At 37.1% G+C, this 20069-nt stretch overlaps 1 protein-coding gene across 1 annotated transcript; it reads left to right on the forward strand.

The window, feature by feature from the left end:
* The first annotated feature begins 3854 nt into the window (after positions 1 to 3854).
* Positions 3855 to 6657, forward strand: LOC107755906 (40S ribosomal protein S16). The gene is made up of 6 exons (XM_016572861.1): positions 3855 to 3923; positions 4014 to 4065; positions 4777 to 4878; positions 5842 to 5938; positions 6100 to 6147; positions 6235 to 6657. Exons 2-6 carry the CDS (start codon positions 4018 to 4020, stop codon positions 6378 to 6380), a joined length of 441 nt encoding a protein of 146 aa, XP_016428347.1. The 5' UTR covers positions 3855 to 3923; positions 4014 to 4017; the 3' UTR covers positions 6381 to 6657.
* Positions 6658 to 20069: the final 13412 nt, after the last annotated feature.

Below are 20069 nucleotides of genomic sequence, written 5' to 3' on the forward strand. Positions count from 1 at the left end.
TAAAACATCTTGGGAAAAGCTGGAAGACCAGCAAGACCATCCTAAACCAGATAAGATCAGCAAATCACCTTTTCCAGCAGGGATTCCATTAGAATCCATTAACATTCCTTTAGTAGTTCATGTAATTTTATCAAAACCAACAGAAGGACATCTACATGTGGCAATTCTTCCAGCATTCCACCACCAGCTCCTCCATTTCTCAGATTTCTATCTAATTAACTTCCATTCATATATTCCAGGGATGAAACTTAGAGCCCAAATCATGTCTAGCGCTTGAGTTTGTCTATTAGCCAAAACTCTTCATCAAGCATCATTTTCCTATAACATGAAAATGTGAACTTGCGAAAGAGTGTTTTGATCTACTGGTTTAGACACTGCAGAGTGAATTACCAAAACAAAAGGGGTTTGAATACAAATGGTGGCTGTTTTGAATGAGCTTCATAGATCTCTGAGAGGAACTAACCTACTAAAGCAATCACCATCAAGAGGAACGATCAAACCAGACTTTACGATGGTACACTTCAGTGATCAAAAGAGGTGTTATTAACAAGCACCATAATGAGCAAACCAGACCTGCATTTTATAGCAATGTATGTATCATATGAACAAGCTAAATATGATCCACGCTGCAAGTTAGCCCATATTATACTCTGAGCAAGAAAGATTTTACACATGAGCTTTGAAATGAATCCATATTCACCACATTCACACTTGAAGTGCCAAAGTTGTGATGACACATCTGTTGAGTGTGTTATAGCCAAAGAGGAAGTGAAAGGAAGACCCTGGGTGAGTGTTTGTGTGCTGGATAGTGACAGGCTGGTATAAAAGTGCTTTGGCAGGAGTCCTCATTATCTCATCGCAAAACAAACAGCAGCGTGTCGCCCAAGTGAGCTCCATTTCCCCCACAATAGACCCAACATCTGCCTGGCTACTGCTACTGTTCAGCTAGCCCTCTCACACACACTCCCTTCTCCACTAATTAACATCCTTTGCTTATTGTTACACATCTCACAAACACACCTCAGCATAAACAGGGCAAAAGGTACCGTGAGTAAGTGTGAAATGCAAATCTCACAACCCTCTTCAAAGCACCATTGCTAACAGAGGGCGTTAAGGAGGAGGGAGAAAGATGGGATGACAAAATGCATCCTGACTCTGCACCTTTGGTGTTTGTGTAATTAGCGGTTGGAGAGCTAAAGATAGATAGATGATAGATAGATAGATAGATAGATAGATAGATAGACCATCAGAACTGTTCAATCTACAACAGCTCAATTCTTCGAACTTTCATATCCCTTTGAAAGTCTGACTAATTGGTCAGCGTCTCAGAGTCAGTTCACTGTTACAGATGAAACTGGTGTTTGGTGTGTTACTGATCAATGAAGCTGCCGGTTGAGTACCTGAAAGACATCCGTTTCTCAGTCTGAAGACTCTGATGTCTTCTTGTCTTGTTGTTGTGCTTCTGGGCCTTCCAGTTCTCTCTGACTGTTAGTTAGATCCACTTTGCTTTTGTCTGTCAAGACAGTAGTGCACACTCACACATACACACATACACACACACACACACACACACAGAGAACAGCTTTCATATCTGAAAAAAAAACAAAAAACAGTAGATTGATGAGTTACTAGAGAAAGTGGTTTATAAGCATGAGCTAAGATAATCAAGTTTCTCTAACAATGGCAATTTGCCTTCACAGATAAAGATCAAATTTATAAGTAAATGAATAAAACATGTACATACATATAAAGGCATAGTATCAACTTAAAAGGCAAGTTTTGTTGAGAATGACCATGTATACAGTGGGTACGGAAAGTATTCAGACCCCCTTAAATTTTTCACTCTTTGTTATATTGCAGCCATTTGCTAAAATCATTTAAGTCCAGAGGAATGGGGACACTGTGCACACGCACACACACACACACACACACACACACAGAGAACAGCTTTCATATCTGAAAAAAAAACAAAAAAACAGTAGATTGATGAGTTACTAGAGAAAGTGGTTTATAAGCATGAGCTAAGATAATCAAGTTTCTCTAACAATGGCAATTTGCCTTCACAGATAAAGATCAAATTTATAAGTAAATGAATAAAACATGTACATACATATAAAGGCATAGTATCAACTTAAAAGGCAAGTTTTGTTGAGAATGACCATGTATCTGTATATATGGGGTTCTAGACACCCCAGTTATGTATGTGAAAATATAATCAGTGTACTTTTGAGATGAACCTCTTCTTTTCTTAAAATTCTTATAAAATATGCCTAATCAAAATCCAGTAGGCATAATGAAGCTGTATCCATCTGCTTTGCACAAAGTTAACACTTTTCAAAAAATGCAACTTCACTTGTAACAAAGTGCACTTTAGCATAATTTTAAAAAGAGTATTTATTGCAGAAATAATACACTTTTAAAGAATACACTCAATTTTGAACTGAATGTAATATTTTCAGACATTTAATTGCAGGTTATTTGCAATTGAAGAGTTAAATTACATTTATATTAAATGCAGCTAACTGAATCCAAGAGTGCTTTTTCTGACCCACTTAAGTACATCTTCATATGTAATTGAATAATTACTTCTATTGTCTTGCCATTTAATGTGGTTAAAATGTGCTGCCGAATGTACTGACAATTATTTATGGTAAACTCAAATATACTTTAATCTCATTTTTAATTGACACTTGTATATCATGTATTTAATGATGAACACAATCCACATTTGTAAGAATGATGTTGAAATGAAGTACATTTAAAATATATTAACTCAATATATCATATTTAATTATTTAATTATTAGTTATTAATAATTATTAGTTATTAGTAACTTAATAACATGCAACAGTTACAACTGCAAAACAAGCACTTTTGTGTTTTATATGTCTTTCAACACATCAAAAGCACGGTAAACAATTACTAAAACAATGATTTAAAATGTACTGTAAAGTAATACTTTTTAATTTAATGTTGTTACTTTTTTAAAAGTGTACTAAAGTGTTAGGAATAGATCATGAAAGTGTCCTCTCTTTAAGTAGTACAGACTACTTTTGTGGCCTTTTATTTAATATATTATCTGCAAGTTCAGTCTTTTATAAATTTACTTAAAAAGTATTTAAAGAACACTACAAGTACACATTCAATACAGTTAAGTGCACTTCTTTTTCACAAGAGCGTATCCATACTAGTAATGCTGCTACTGTTTAAGGGAAACTTACTGAAGTGCATCTTAACACTACTTTGTAAATTAAAATAGAGAAGCTATTAACCCCTGGGCTATCAAACAGAATAAAGGGGTTAAGGGTACTTTTATAATGCTTTTAAATTGTCTCTTAACTTAAGTTATCAAAAATCATCAAATGTATGTATGACCTAAGTCTGACAGACCTCCTTCTACTCTAATGATGCTGAATCGAATGATTCTTGTAACAGAGCGCCATCTTGTGATGAGGTTTATTATTTTGCATGTGGAATAAAAAAAATGAGTCTTTATCATATAAAAAGTGGTCTTTTTTTCTCTTTCTTTTAAACACTGATTTCAGAGCATTTTTTTTTTTTGGGATAACATTGATGTAATAAATAATAAGTATAGTAACGCGAATGATTAGATCTCTTTTTGACATCTATTTCAACCCGTCTATTGACATTTCTGTGAATAGACAGACTATGTTTGCTTCAAAACGGGAAGGATCATAATTGTGTTGCCAATAAAATCTCTAAATCCTAGTTGATTTATATACTTACGTGAGTATTTGTTGTTTGTAATATTGTGAAGTGTTAAGAGTTTATTTTAAAACGAATCTTTAGCAGCTTCAACTGTCGTAAACACTCTCTCGCGGATGTGTTTACGACAGCGTCCCTGCTTTTGCGCTCGGGAAACCCTTGTGCGGCCTCTCCGAACAGCGCTCGCGCACCGAAAGGTTCGTCCCTCAAGCGCTTTCTCCCTAATATACTCATTTAAAGATAATTTATGCTTAAATTAAACGATTATTGGTCGGTTTTTATTCCAGAATCATGCCAGCTAAAGGTCCCCTACAGTCTGTCCAGGTTTTTGGACGTAAAGTGAGTATTGAATCTCGCGCTCTCGCACGGCAGTGATAGCCGGCTATGCTAATAGATGTATGCAGTTGTAAAATTACTGAGATGCTAAGGTTTTATGTAGTTTATGTTATAAACGTAACATTTAGATGTCATAAACAACTGCATGTGCTTTTAAACTACGCAACATGTACAATAAGCCAGTGTTTCGTTTAGATTAACTGTGAGTGGTGAATATTGTGTTGGTAATTGCTGTTTTTGACACGTGGGACAGTACAATGCTTATATGTACAGCTTTAATTAATATAAAACGGTAGCTTTTGCATCTGATCTCCGTGTTTTCTGTTGCGAAATAGTTGATATTGATAAATATATTGGAGATAGTCCTCTTGTCTGTAATGCTAACTGTTAGACTGTACTTGTGTCTGGTAACGTTATAGCAATGGTTCCCAATCCTGGTCATAAGTACCTCAGTACTGCACACTTTGGGTCTCCTATATTTGTCACATCTGATTCAACTCTGTTTTGGGTAATGTTTTCCAGTACCAAGATTGAAGACTATCACTATACAGTATAGTTAGGGAGCAAGTTAATTTTGTCAGTATCTTGTAAAGAAACCTCTTAATAGTGTATCCTATGTAAGTTAGCTTAAATTGTGTAACAGCACAAATATCAAATATTGTTTCTGATTTATGGAGATGCGTTGGCTGATCTGCGTTTCTTCACTATCAACAGAAAACAGCCACTGCTGTTGCCCACTGCAAGAGGGGAAATGGACTTATTAAAGTCAATGGAAGACCTCTTGAGATGATTGAGCCTGCCACTCTGCAGTACAAGGTACATTTATTACAGAAAATACATATTCGTTCAGATCTCTAGTTGAGTATTCCCACATTAACGTAGATTGTTATTCTTCTGTGGAAAGCACATTTGTGTTTTTAAAGAATATTCATATTGCTTCTTTCAGTATAATAAAATGAATGAGGATTGGTGCTGTCAGTTTTCATTTTGACACAAATATGGTAGCTTTTTGTAAGAAACACAACAGTTTAAGCTTATGAAAAGCTTAACATCCTCCAGAGCACTTGCTGTGTTCATTACAGGAATGGTAATTTGCCACTTTTTAATGTATTGATTCAGTTAGCAAAAGTGGTCTAGTTTAATTTAGGAATCAAACCAGTCTAATTCTCAAACTCTATGATTTAACCTGGTGGCAAATTTAACAACCCACTGGAGGGGAAATTTATCGGTGAATATCTTTCTTGAAATGTAACTTGAATATAATTTGTCCTGTTTGTCAGACGTCAAAAGACTTTGAATATAGTGCATAGGTTGCATGGACCTCTGTAATATTTTATGTTGGTTTTGTGTCATTTTTGGAACAATTACAGAATGACATTTAATAAAATTATACTTTTGTGCTCTGCAGAAGAAAGTCATATTACAGGCATAAGGATGAGGAAATGTTTTGTGAACTGCTCTTTTAAAAGTCACATTGAAAGCAAAATAGACCATTCTAATTTTTGATGATTTTTATTGTAAAAACATCTCTTCAGTGGGTGACATGCACCAGATCCAATCAGTTCCTGATGGACAAAAGTCCCGCCCTACAATTTTTTCTTCTTCTTTTGTTCGTGAAGTTCTTCCACTCGGATGTAGGCCACACAACAGTGACCTGACTTTATGTAGTGATTGTATGTACCTGACTTACTTACTCCATTCATCAGGATGGAGTCCTTCAGCTGCATGTGAGATTTTGTTCATACGTCTACTAAAAGAATATGGTTTTGTTTCCTTTAGCTGCTGGAGCCTCTTCTGCTGTTGGGCAAGGAGCGCTTTGCTGGTGTTGACATCAGAGTTCGCGTGAAGGGTGGTGGACACGTCGCACAGATTTACGGTTAGTAACATAGATGTATAAGCCATTTGCTTTTGATTGTTTGCTATCATAAAAGTCGTTGTATGTAATAATTAGTAAAAATACATGGTTAGATTCTTCCTCAAGACTACAGTGTATAAATACTTCTGTTCTGACATTAACCTGTTTTATTCTTCTTGCAGCCATCCGTCAGGCCATCTCTAAAGCCCTGGTTGCCTATTATCAGAAATGTAAGCTTGGATCATTGTGGTTATGATGTTAAAGACATGCGTGTAAGCAACTGCAATAATTTTCCTATTTTTTTTTGCTTTTCCCAGACGTGGATGAGGCCTCCAAGAAAGAGATCAAGGATATCTTGATTCAGTACGATAGGACCCTGCTGGTCGCTGATCCCCGCCGCTGCGAGTCCAAGAAGTTTGGTGGACCTGGAGCTCGCGCCCGCTACCAGAAGTCCTACCGCTAAAATCTCTCTGTACATTTTCATATAATAAAACTGAGGGGGAAAACATTCTGTGGTCCTGAGTTGTGTTCTTAAAGAGTTGTGATGTGTTCTCTGTTCAGCGCCTTAATTGGTTTTAATTTCAACAGGATTTCAAACGGGTCCACAAGGTGTTGTATAATGTATAAACCATTATGTTTGTTGTGGACGTACCAGCTTCACTCAATCTAGTTATATAACTTACACTTGTTTGAAATGAGAGGGAAAACCTGCAGGAAATAAAATTACTGGTCAAGTCTTAGACTTTCTCTGTAATTGTATGCTAGTTTACAATTAATGTTACAGGTTGGCTGATTTGTGTTTTCATTGGTTATTTATAGTGAAATTATGATAGTAAAACTCAATGGAAGAAATGTCCTGCTTATATGCTGTGAAGGACAGGGATGTGAACTATATAATGCAACATAACAGCTCAGCACATGATTAATTCATATGCTTAATACTGAACCACATATTAGCATAATACTGCCATAGAAACAGAATGGTAAATATTACAGAAGGTGTTTCTGAATTCAACAACTTGTTTGGTAGAGTGCCTAATGGACTAACTTTAAACATGTTCTTATAGATGTTCCCAAAGCAGCGCCAACTACTGGTGATGGACGCTACATTAAAATAGTTTTTTAGTGTCTAACACAAGAGGGCAGAAATTTACTTTTTGAACAATGTAGTATAATGTTATAAGCAATTTGGAATTTATTGAGTGGAAGCGGTTGTTAAACAGTAACGTGGACATGTTTAATTCAGAAATATACGTTGGAAATGATTGGTAGCCTATTAGCAACTTTACATGGCCGCTCAACCTAGAGAAATGTGCGCTGTTCAAGTGTTTGTGCGGAGTGTGGAAGCTGAACAGTAGCTCACTGCATGACAGATGGAGGTGCCGGTGCGCTTACTTGATCTTAAAATACTCCGTAATTTTTGGTCATACAGATAAATGCAATACACCTTTCTAGACATGTGGGGGCGTGTTTAAACAAGGCGTTTTAGGAGGGAGTGGACGAGTCTTAACTTTTATAAATAATATCTCTTTGGGTTTGAGACTTTAGTCTTTGCAACTTTAGGGATCTTATCTATTCACGAACAGCTTGTAACACTCCAAAGAGAAAGGAAAACTTGAAATCGCATCATATGACCCCTTTAAAATATGAGAACTGATCACCTATGCTTAGGGTAGGGCTTGAGTTCAGAAAGAACAAATGCCCAGTATGAACAAATACTGGGTTTCATTCACTAAATGTGCATGAGCACGTATTTGTGTGTGAAATATGTGTACAAACGTTTTCAAGGGGGGAAAAAAATCATGATTAATCATAATTAAAGTTCACAGCAATGCGAACATGGCACATTGTAAAAATATAAAATATTAGAAATAGACTAACTACGTGATTCTACACAGGTTTTTATTACTTCTGAGTAACAAATATAGGCCTATATTTCACTAGTGAACTTTTCTACATACATACAGTAGAAACTCAAATTGTATGAAATTATTACTGAACTCATTTCCATTTTAGCTGAGAAGATGGTAAAAACCCAAGAGTCATTAGCTATGTTTCCTGAATTTAACTTATGCACAAAATTAGAATATCACATAAAACATTTGCAAATAAAGTTTCCATTCCATGGATTCAAAAGAACAAAATCAACAATTTCTGGGAAACTGGCACAAGCATCAATAATAAAAATGAAAGTTGCTGCAACCAGTTTTGCAACCAACCAAAAGTTGCTTATAGTCTGTGGCCCTTTTTCCTACATAATAAATGACTTGCAACAGACGAAACACAATAACAAACGCTGTCTTGTTATTTTGCGTTCGAATGCCTGATGTTTTGGAAGGCAATAGTGTGAGGCAGTTATGGGAGGTGATTATACCAAATCATTTTGATGACCGACTTTTGCTCAGACATTTCAATATAAATAAATTAACATTTGATATGATGGTTGCATGACCACATGATCTGTTAAGGCAAGACTTTTTTTGATGCGCAGGAGGAATTTATTTGGTAAATGTGTTTCCATCATTGTTTATGCACATGTTTTATCGAATGAAAAAAAATTATCGGACTCAATTGTGTGGACAAGTTTTTTATGCACATCTTTGCATTTCCATCCAGAGTTTTTTTTTTATGTGATATCCCAAAAATTGATTAAAAATAGTGGATGGAAACAGAGATATTGAAATATTGCACAGACATGGCGGATAACTTAATACGGATGCAAGAACTAATTTGTGTTGGTAGCTGCATGCAATATCCACTCCTCATGTTGCTGATGAGTCAGACTTAACCACAGAGTGCAAGTGATTCTGCTGAGCTTCCTGTACAAAGACATGAGAACTCTGCTGCTGTTGGAATGGGACAGAGGAAGTGCATGGACCAAAATGGATTGAGCCAAACTCAGGGAAAGATTCCATGGTAGTATCTCTTAGACAGAGAGAAACAGACAGAGAGAAACGATGCTGGTATGCTGGTATTCCTACAAGGAAAAACATGTTGGTCAAACCACACCAGGAGATTTATAATGAGGACAATAGGTGCCTTTCAGAGATATTTGCACTAATACAGGAGGAGGCAAATTCCTGTGTTTGGGCATTTTTACCCACTTCAAAGAGGAGCAGAGAAGGTCCACTCCTTTCTATTTACCTGGAGAGAGGAGATTGGTCAGACAAATACTGTAGACGGTTGCAGGCAGACAGATTGTATCTTGGGAATCTGTACACAACAGCATGACTCATACTGTAACTATAAGTAAGTATATCAACTGTAAGTATGAAACTTTTCACCTGGCTGGACAATAAAAAGATCCATGTTCAGAGATCATAATATTTAGAGGACTTTGAAGTTGGCTCTTTTTTATTTGAGCCAATGAGCAACCACCCTGTACTGCCTAGCAACAGCCCATCATTACCCTGGCATCATTTTGGCAAGTTTGGTACCTATAAGCACCATTCACATGTAAAACTATAGTTAATATTACTCAACATGATAAGAAGGCCAAGGTCTCCAAACTAAATACTTACAAACTTACCAATGACATATTTTACTAGTCATTACTCCTCAGGATGTTGCATTATTATTAGTAAAGATCTCAAGTTTTAATTTCTTTAGAAATTCATTGCAATTCATTTTAAGACATATTCCTAATGCATTTACTATCAAAGTGGCTTTATTGACAAGTTTAAAAAGCTGTACATTGCCAAAGCATTAGTAACATACACACGTTTAAACATATGCATGCAAATAAAAACATTATATATATACATCTATACAAATTTACAGTTTTTACAGTAAATATACAGTATATACAAATATACAGTATATACAAATATACAGTATATATAATTTTTATATGGTAATAGATGACACTGATGTAATACTAGAATGTATGTATATATATATATACACAAAACATGTTCTATGTCTTGCTTCTTTCTGTTTCGCAGTGCCATCTTTGTCATCTAGTATTACATCGGTGTCATCTATTACCACACCATTTTTTTTTTTTACCATTTTCCTCTTAGTATTAATCAACATAACACACAAAGACACACACACATGCACTTATTTGAGTGTTCTTAAACTGGTCTACTGAGGTTAGTGTAAGATATATCCCTGCAGCTTTCTCTGTGTCTTTGCATCTGCTTTCCGTCAATAACTGTTCTGAGAATCGTCCTCCTCCAGCGCTCCATCGCCTCCCACCCCCGCTCTGCTTTCTCACTGTGTTTTTATCTGTATCTAATATCTCTCTGGCTCTTATCAAGGCTGCTGTATCTCAGTTTTCTTGTCGATCATTATAACAGCCATCTTGTTGGACGAATACACACACTTGTGTTTACTAATGCAGCCCCTGTGTGTTTATTGAGAGATCAAGCAAAGCACTAGGCTTAAGTATTGATTTCAAGACATTTACATTACAGATAGAGCCTTCATTTGAGTACTTGAGAGGTGTGTGTCTGGTTTAGTCAGCTCTGGGCTTCATTTGCATCACTTGCTTACTACAGTACAACTTCAAGAGACACAAGATTTGTGGCTGATAATGGCCAGACCAGCTGACTTAATACATCTGACAAAATATGCTGTACAGAGCTTACTGTGTGGAATACTGTATCCCACAATGCATTGCACGTAACCTTCATTTTACAGTGTGAAAGAAGTGATATCAACAGCCTTGACTCATTATTGGATTGGGTTGCCAAAGCAAAGATGTGGTTACACTGTATTTTACAGTATATGTACTTAAAGTGTACTTACCCAAGAAAGTACTGGGTAGAATATGATAACTACATGGGGTTACACTTTATTTTAAGGTGTCCTTGTTACAGTGTAATTAATTATACATTATAAATAAACATATTAATTAACTACTTGTACTTACTATATGGGTAGTGTTAGGATTAGGGTTTGGTTTAGGGTTACTTGCATGTAATTATGCATAATTTATTGTTATTATAATAGTAAGTACATGTACCATGTGCAACAAGGACACCTTAAAATAAAGTGTTACCCAACATGAGTTAAGGTTAGGTTTAGGGGTAGGTTCAGGGTTAGTACCTAGTTATTACCCAGTTATTGTAATTGCTATAATAAGTACATAGTATATAGACCCGGAACAAGACTGTAAAATAAATTGCTACCAAATAAGTCATTAGATCATTCATTCAACTGATTCATTGTTGATTCATTCAGAAAAGAAAATCGGAATAGCTATAATGATAGCTATATTAGCATCCACATCAATGAACGATAACTTTTTATAAATGTGCACTGCAGTTACGTCATTTGCCGATTTAAATGCATAAGGTTTTTAAAGCCAGAATGATTCTGATCGGCTGCAATGTTTGTAATGTTCATCTCATGGATGAAAAAAAAAAACATTCTGAAAGTAATGATTTTGTTCTTCTGTATAGACTCCCATTCTATTCGATCGTTCTATAGAATTAGAACGATTAAAGTTTATAGCTACAGTTGTCATCCATGGTGTGAACAGCCCATAATACTCTTACTATTTCTTAAATATAAAGATATGGTAGTAGTGGTAGTAGTATGGTAGCATGCTAATGGATGAAAAAAAAAACATTCTGAAAGTAATGATTTTGTTCTTCTGTATAGACTCCCATTCTATTCGATCGTTCTATAGAATTAGAACGATTAAAGTTTATAGCTACAGTTGTCATCCATGGTGTGAACAGCCCATAATACTCTTACTATTTCTTAAATATAAAGATATGGTAGTAGTGGTAGTAGTATGGTAGCATGCTATTCTGAATTCAGCCACTACCTTTATGAGTGAGTCAGTGAATCATTCATTCAACCAGTTCTTTCAAAAACGCTGTTTAAAACCACTATTACATAATCATGCTTCCTCCTGGTTACTTCAGTAATTTACCCACAGCAGATCTATGGTGTCAGAAAACACTAGGGATGCACCGATACCACTTTTTCCAGTACTCGCCCGATACCGATACTTTTATTTTTGGTACTTGCCGATACCGATGCCGATACCTATATTTTTATTACATTTGTAAATTTTTTAAATATTGGGTACAGAAACCAAAAGGGTATGTATAATGTTAGTTGGTTAACTTCATTTATCAAATAGATACAGTCAAACCAAAATATATTCAGACACCTTCAACATTGCAGTTACGTCATTTGCCAATTTAAATCAAAAGCTTTGTAAAACTGGGTTGATTCTGATTGACCGTCAATATTTTTATTGTGTGTATCTGGTGAAAAAAAAACATTCTGAATATGATTCCAACGATGTTGTTCCTTTGTATGGACTTCCATTCTATTCTTATAGAATTAGTACGATTAAACTTTATAGTTACAGTTATTATCCAAGGTGTGAACAAGCCAATTATACAGTACTCTTACTATTTCTTAAATATAAAAATATGGTAGTAGTGTTGGTAGTAGTATGGTAGCATGCTATTCTGAATTCAGCCACTACCTTTATGAGTGAGTCAGTGAATCATTCATTCAACCAGTTCTTTCAAAAACGCTGTTTAAAACCACTATTACACAATCATGCTGCCTCCTGGTTACTTCAGTAATTTACCCACAGCAGATCTATGGTGTCAGAAAACACCTTTCCACCATCAAAACGGTTATCATTACGAAACCTTGGCCACACTGGTATGATTACGGTTTCTTTTCATGACGTAAGATTTGGTGACTGCTTGATACTGTAAATAGTTTAAAATAGTTTTCGAGATCGGGTTGAGGTGGAGATTTTGTAATCAGTGTCAGTAATGTTAATAGTATGACTTGGGGGAAAAAGTAAACATGAAGGTCCACCCATAAACCTGGCAGCAGACTGTACAAAAAAGTATGAAATTGTATACAAATTCATAAGAATTAACCACCAATTCGCCAAAATGTAACATAGTTTCGGATTGCCATGAGAATGATGTGTAGAAAAATGTAACACTGTACTAAACTACAGAACCACTGCATCCTCAATACTATTTTACACACTATTTTGAGACTTATTAGGCAATATACAGTGCATTCTGACAGTATTCTAGTATTCCAATATAACATAACCTGTTACAAAACCCACATGGCCTGTTGCTGCGAGTGTGCCGTCCCTGTCAGCCTCTCCAAACGATCTCCAGACCTCAGACATGTCTCATTATGCTATTCGTTATGCTATTCCTGAGGCTACGTCAAGCTCCTAGGTTCTGCACAATCATCATATATCTGACCCAGTTCATACATGGACACAAGGAGACATTTGCAGAAGCATAAACAGTGAAGTCGTTTGCTCGCCACCTACAGAAGTGAGCTTGCGCAGTCCGCCGTTTCAGGCTCCGCAGCTAAACGGTCACCTAGTAAAAGGCAGGAGAATGTCATAAATGAAGAACTAACCATATATGGTCTTTTCCTCTGTGTGCACAGCGCTATGGAAACACATAACCTGAAGGGCCGACCCGGTGACCCCTCGCTGTCACTGCACTAGACGATGGGTGCAGATTTATGCTCGCCCAGGCGTTTTTCTAGGCCTGCCATGTCGTCTCGTTTGACCGTAATAGGTACTGCAGCGGGAGGAAAAGTAATTGAAGTTTCTCTCTGCGTTCGAAAGTTTGCCAAGTGCGGAGGTGAGGGCTCACTTTAGTGAGAGATACAGTGCTGCTGTTGGCATGGCAACAGGGAAGCACTGTTTGGGCATCGCTTATTTAGCAGAAAAGCGACATCCCAGAGAGAAGATAGAGAGACGGTGTGAATAATTGTGAATTGCTGTTTGCCTGCCAACAGAAGTAATGGGTATAGCAACAGGCCCTGCCTCGATATATCTCCCAGTGACTGTCACCCCGTCTGACTCTGTACAAAGTTCAAAAGCATGAACTTCTAATAGACAGTGGTCTATGTTTAATTAAACAGGAATGTCGAAGACTGTTTTTTTTTATAGTGCTGACTGATAAACACTAGTTGCACCTTTTTACATTTTCAGAAAAATGTGTTGTGGGTGGTTTCCAGTGCACTGTGATTCGTTTGCTTAAGTGTTGTACATGGTTTAAATATGTTATTATGCAGTTAATTAGGGAGTTTTAAGTGGTTTCTAGTTGGTGGTTGCTTACTCAGTCTCAGCCTCAGATGTCATGCCCACGAACCGTTGGCTGAATGTCTAATGCATACGGCACACAAAACTGGAAACACTTCAGTAGTTTCGAAGTCCTCATCACATTGGTTGAATTCTACAGGATTTCCGGGAGACATGTGTGTCGCGTTCTTTAACGTTTCACCTGGAAACAAAGATGTCGTGATGCCAAACCCCCTCATGGAAGAAGAAAGCCATCATGTTTACAACTGTGACAATGAGCGCTTATCAGGATCAACTAAACGCTTGATTTTCAAAAGTATGTGAAATATGTAAAGTTTGCGATGCATACTCTTTAAAATACGCCCAACACTTTTACACACCTGTCTGTTATTGTGGGGACATTTCCACGCCCTAAACATGATGCGAAAACATGATTGGTTGCTTTACCTGTCAGTCATTTGGCCTCTTGGGCGGGCCTTGGCCATTCACAGCGGCCAAAGTTTCCAGACCTTTTGCCATCACTCTGAAGGTCTGGCTACGTGAGACAATTGCCTACTAGCCCAAGTCAAGAGAGCCCACTGTTGTCTGCCAGGTAAAGATTGTCCATCCTGAAGCTGAAAGTTGTGGTAAGATGAAAATAGCAAAAGATCTTTTCTTTTTGTATTGTGACATAGGCTATATCCATTCAACGGATTATCGAAAAAGAGAAAGGATAGAGTGGGGTCTTGGTTTTGTCCATAATTTGCTGATTCGATTTGATCGACTTGAAGTCGAATGTGGAGGGATAGGGTTTAAGCGGACAAAATGTTTGGAGAAGTCCTGCATATGTCACCAGAGAGAAGTAAGTCTTTTTTACCCTAAAGATCCTTGGACACTTCAGTCTGAAATTCTTGTCCAAATTTTTTTGCACGTTAAAAAAGAAATACAACCTCACATTGTGTCAGTTCCGTTTACACACTGCCTTCGAAACTTTCCTCCGTCATAAAAAAATAGGATTTTCTGCATTTTTCGCATCTGTAGCAAGCATTTTAAGAGCTGTTTCAACAATTCAGAGCCACCGTACAAGCAAACACCAAAATCCAGAATGGCGTCAGACAAGTTGATCCACTGCAAGACAAAGCACTGTATAGGTCCTTGCACACTGAGCTCATGGAAATTGGTGGTCTTCTTTTTAATATGTGGCTCCACTCCACTCCAGTATCGCTACCAAAGCATCAAACTGAGCCTCTGACATCCTGAAGTAAACTTTGAATCGCTCAGGAGAATCCCACAGCTCCTTGATAAGGAGGTGGAACTCTCAGGATTGGATGGACTCAATATTTCCGCTTTCTTTTTCTCTTTTTAAGAAGAGAGAAGACAACAAAATCATCCTTTTGTCAAATTATCATTTTGTATTTTTTTTTGGCGATGTTTTCGCAATGGATTAATTAATATACATTAGACTCAGTGTGCAAGGTTTCTGTGCGTGACAAATGTTTAGGATGACGAATACAAAAAAAACGCATACGAAAATGTCTAACTCAGTGTGCAAGGACAGACCAAGTTATGACAGTTTGATTAAACATTACAAGGTGAGTTTTTTAATCTTTCACAGTAACAATCAACAACCAATAACATGCATTTAGAAAATAGAAAGGGTGACTTTCATTTCATGCTGATGTTAATTCTTTATCGTTGGTGGTTTGTTCAAATCCCTAACATTTAGGTATAAGCATTATACTAATAGTTTTGCTTTATACACAACAAGTGAGTGAATGAACAGCTGTTGTTTGTTCACTTTGTAATTCAGCTCAATGGGACATGTGACATGCATTGCTTGTAATCTAATGTGATGCACTGTAGTTTTGTAAGAACTAAATGTAAAACAAACAATCTAAAAGCTCCTTTGATTTAGGATTTTTCAAAGAGGGATCAGAGTTAACACAAAATAATCCTCGTCCAACATGGAACAGCAGTAAATATTGCTCTGTGCTTCTGTCAAGTCTCAGACGGGGTTCTCAGAATGAGCCAGATTTAGACCCTTTGTTAATTTGGTGATTTTATGTTTGCACTTGACAAGTCACTGCCAGCCAAAGCAGCTGTCCTCTACACCAGGTTATTGAGTTCATCTTGCTTGACCAAGAATCATGTGGCAGCTGTGCAGTGGCATGAAGAAAAGTTTTCATTAAAACCAATTTAAAATTTCAAGTGCTTAACATCCCATTTAGGGTGTTTTCACTCTAGCACTTTTGGTGCACACATGAATTTGTTTGGGTTTGTATCGAGCGTGAAAGCACCCTTAGTTCTGTCATGACAACTCTTTAGCATGGTAATGTACATGACAAAGTTAATGTGCTTGGTCTTGGTGGAATAGATCTGCTACACTGCTGCGGCAGAGTAAGTACCGAGACTTGCTACTGCCAATACATCCACAACATGCTGCTGTGAGCATGTAAGAAATACTGCTGCTGTACATATAACATGTATAAAATAACCCCCATGTATAACATACATGAAATTACCCTGTAGCAGATCTATACAGGTGGAGCTAGGGAAGGTGGAGGGTTTCTGATAAGTGCTGCAAATGCTACAGCAAGCACTAACCAAGTATTTGAATGTTGAGCAGCAGCTCATTGGCTGCTGATAGGAAAAGAAACCAATCAGCTGCGCCATGTGAATAATTATGTCATTATGTCAGATTGTGTTAGAACCTGGCGGACTGCACCATCTAGAGTTTCATGACAGAAATTTGGATTATGTGCTGTAAATAAACATCATTTTTGACAAAACCAGAATCAAGTATTCCAGTGGGATGTATATTCATGTGATTTATTGACTAGCTATCTATGATTGCTGTTTAAAACTGAGAGTTGTTTCTCAATACATGGCCTTCAAAATCATGATGAGAAAATTGGCTGTAATGTTACCTGGTTTCTGGTCCTGACCGCAAAAGAACTGTAGCGGTCCATTAGCTGAAGTGGCATAAAAACAAAACAGATATATCTACTTGAGCAATGTTTTCTTGTAATAATGCTGATCCAGATTGTAGCAAAGCAAATCATTTACACTGAATTTTTGATGTCAAGATTTCAGTGAATAACAACTAAAAGTCACTTTAATATGGAGCCAAGGTACATGATTAAAAAAAAAACATGAGATGTGAGGAAAAATATATTTTAAATTTTCAATAGCTCTGCATTTGTGAAATTTGTGTTTTACGAATGGGAGAACACAAACCTTTTGTGAGCACATGCAAGAAAAAACAAAAACGTATAGCCTTTAATGTATTTTTAATCACATCTCATATTTTTTATGACCATGTCCCCTAGGTGCTCTGTACTTTAAAGCTTGCATAGCAACTTTCTTCTTAAGTGTTCCACAGCAGAAATTCATATAGATTTTGAACTGAGGGTGACTAAACGATGAGAGGATTTTAATTTTGGGGTGAACTATCCCTTTTAGTTTTGTGGTCAATAGTCCATATTTCTCAGAGTGACTCACACAGTGGTTCTGGCTCATTTGCAGCTTGGGATTGAGCTCAGGATGAACATGTCATAAATAAAACCATAAGTGACTGCAGCTCAAGCATATCGCAGCACCACTGGACCTGTGTCAGCAGGTGCACTTTTATATTAGGGAAGTAAAATGACTTCCCCCTCATTGCAAAAGAACAGAACAGCACAGTCACGAAATCTCCATAGAGCAGATATATCACAGCTCTGAAAGGTGATTGACGAGAAAACAAGACTCTCAACGAAAACGCAGAAGTCACAGTTACATGTGGCTGTGGCTGTGAGGGTCAAATAATACATAAATCAAATACACAGCATCCAAGTGTTTTAGCATGTTCATGGTCCTGTTCCTTGACTGTGGCTTGCTTGATAATCTGTCAGGATAATCTGGCATGAATCTTGGATATAGAATAATTAGCCTGTCAGCGACCAAGTTTGAGAAGTCGTACTATGTTAATAACATTTCTGGCTAAACCCACCCCCTTTTACTTATGTAATCTGTCGTATTTCAGTGCAAGCAAGTTGGAATGTTTACAAATAATTTGCAAGAGCACACGTATAAACATAAAGAAGCTGTAAAAGCCGACTAGTCAGTAGATGATCTTTCCTGTTTGGCATGATGATGTTTAATGTCCTCGTCAACCTCTGTTGTCAACCTCTGCACTTGTTAGCAAGTGCCTTTTTCAAGACACATACAGCAAAAGGTAAAATCACAAAGGGGATATTCCTGATGTTCAAATCACATATCAAAATAAAAATTTATTTATAAAGCACCTTAAAAAGCACAGAGTGTACTAGAATGCTGTACAATTACATAAAACACAATAAAGCACAAACAGAGAGATAATGAAAATACAGCATTAACAAAATAAAATACAATAAAAGAGGAAACATATATAATGAAAATAGCACTAGTCCCAAAATGGAACCTTGAGGGACCCCACAGGTAATAGAAGCTATTGATGATGAAAAACTTCCAATTTTAACAGAATAGGTTCTATTTTGAAGATAAGAGGCAAACCAACTTAGGGCAGTTCATTGCATGCCCACATGACACTTTAAACATTAAATTAGGATAGTATGATCAATCGTATCAAATGCTGAGCTAAGATCCAGCAGAACTAAAGCCACATTGCAACCAGAGTCAGTTTTTAATAAAAGGTCATTAGCTACCCTAGGAAGAGCTGATTCTGTGCTATGGCCTGATCTAAAGCCAGGTTGAAATTTATCAAAAAATAAAACATGAAAATGTCTCAAGATTGTGTTAACCGCAGATCTTATTTCAGGCAGTTAACCAAAACCCCATTCAGAAAATTCAAAACTGTTAACTCATTTCCAGGTTTTCAGGGTTCATTCCTGTGGCACTTTATTTAAAATTCCAATTTTTTTTGTCCAACTAAATTGTCTGTAAAATGAGAATTCTTTTTTACAGAAAAAAGTAAAAGCCCTTCAGTGTCCCCCTCAACTTCCTGTTTCAAGTTTATATGTCAACAGAGGAAAATGGAGTCTTTAACTGCAGTTCAACTGTGACCAACACTTTTAGCCACCATAAAAGGGTCTGTCCATAATAAGGCTGCAGACAAAGGGAACATGTGCTTCTTCAGACTACAGTTGCTAAGCTAGCGCTTTCAAAGATTCTGACACACTTTTTCCACCAGGACGTTTGAGCTGAATGTCAGATAGTGCTTCATGTACATAATAAAAGCATAAAAGCCCCCCCTCTTTCAGTCTGGATGACGTATTATGTGTGCTTTTGTGTGTCTGGGAGCAACTGCACCTTGGGCCTTACGATGCTCTTGTCTAAAAGAGTGTGTGTGAGGGCTGTTATTGTTTCCCGTGAAGAGGGCAGAATCTGCTAGCCATCTGCTGTTATCTCTGGAATGCCGGACTTCGCTCATGGACATATATGTACCAGCACGTTGACGTTTCTGCTATTTTTAGCCGCTGCCCGCCGCTGGAGGTTGTCGTGATGATGTCATAGCACCTCTCAAAATATATCTGAATGTTTATCTTGGGCTGCTCTTTGGGCTAGCTTCTCATGTCATGTTTGTTTGTGTTTATTAGTGGTTTTCTCATTTTTTCCACCATTACGGGGTTCCTAACAAGTGCAGTTTGCTCTTTTTTTTCGTCCAGCTGTAGCATGGACACGGAGACATACTGTTGAAAAACTAGTATTAGTTTGCGATAAACGTACCAATTTTGTGAGAACGGGATTATTATTTATGGTGCTTTATGTTGTAAGATTTGACTGTTGGGATCAGAACATAAAGTTCAAAGAGACATAAGCCCATCTAGTCCTCCTGAGAAAAAAAAAAACTAAACTTTTCTAAGGAAACTTACTTACAAAACTGCTATCCCAATTCCCATCTGATATGTAAAAAACATTTGTCATAATTTGTATTTGTTTTTATTTATTACTGTCAGGGAGTCATCACAGTCACTTCAGTCACCATCCAGGACCGCTCGAGGGCGTCAGGAGCCGCCCCTGGGGGTGGGGGGGGTAATGTCAGGGAGTCATCACAGTCACTTCAGTCACCATCCAGGATAATTACCCGATCACAGTCACCTGAGTTCTGATCACCCGCACCTGCTGTCACCAATCAAGCCACACTAC

This window comes from Sinocyclocheilus rhinocerous, unplaced genomic scaffold (genome assembly GCF_001515625.1).
Source record: "Sinocyclocheilus rhinocerous isolate Xijiao unplaced genomic scaffold, SAMN03320098_v1.1 scaffold412, whole genome shotgun sequence".
In the NCBI taxonomy this organism is placed as follows: domain Eukaryota; kingdom Metazoa; phylum Chordata; class Actinopteri; order Cypriniformes; family Cyprinidae; genus Sinocyclocheilus; species Sinocyclocheilus rhinocerous.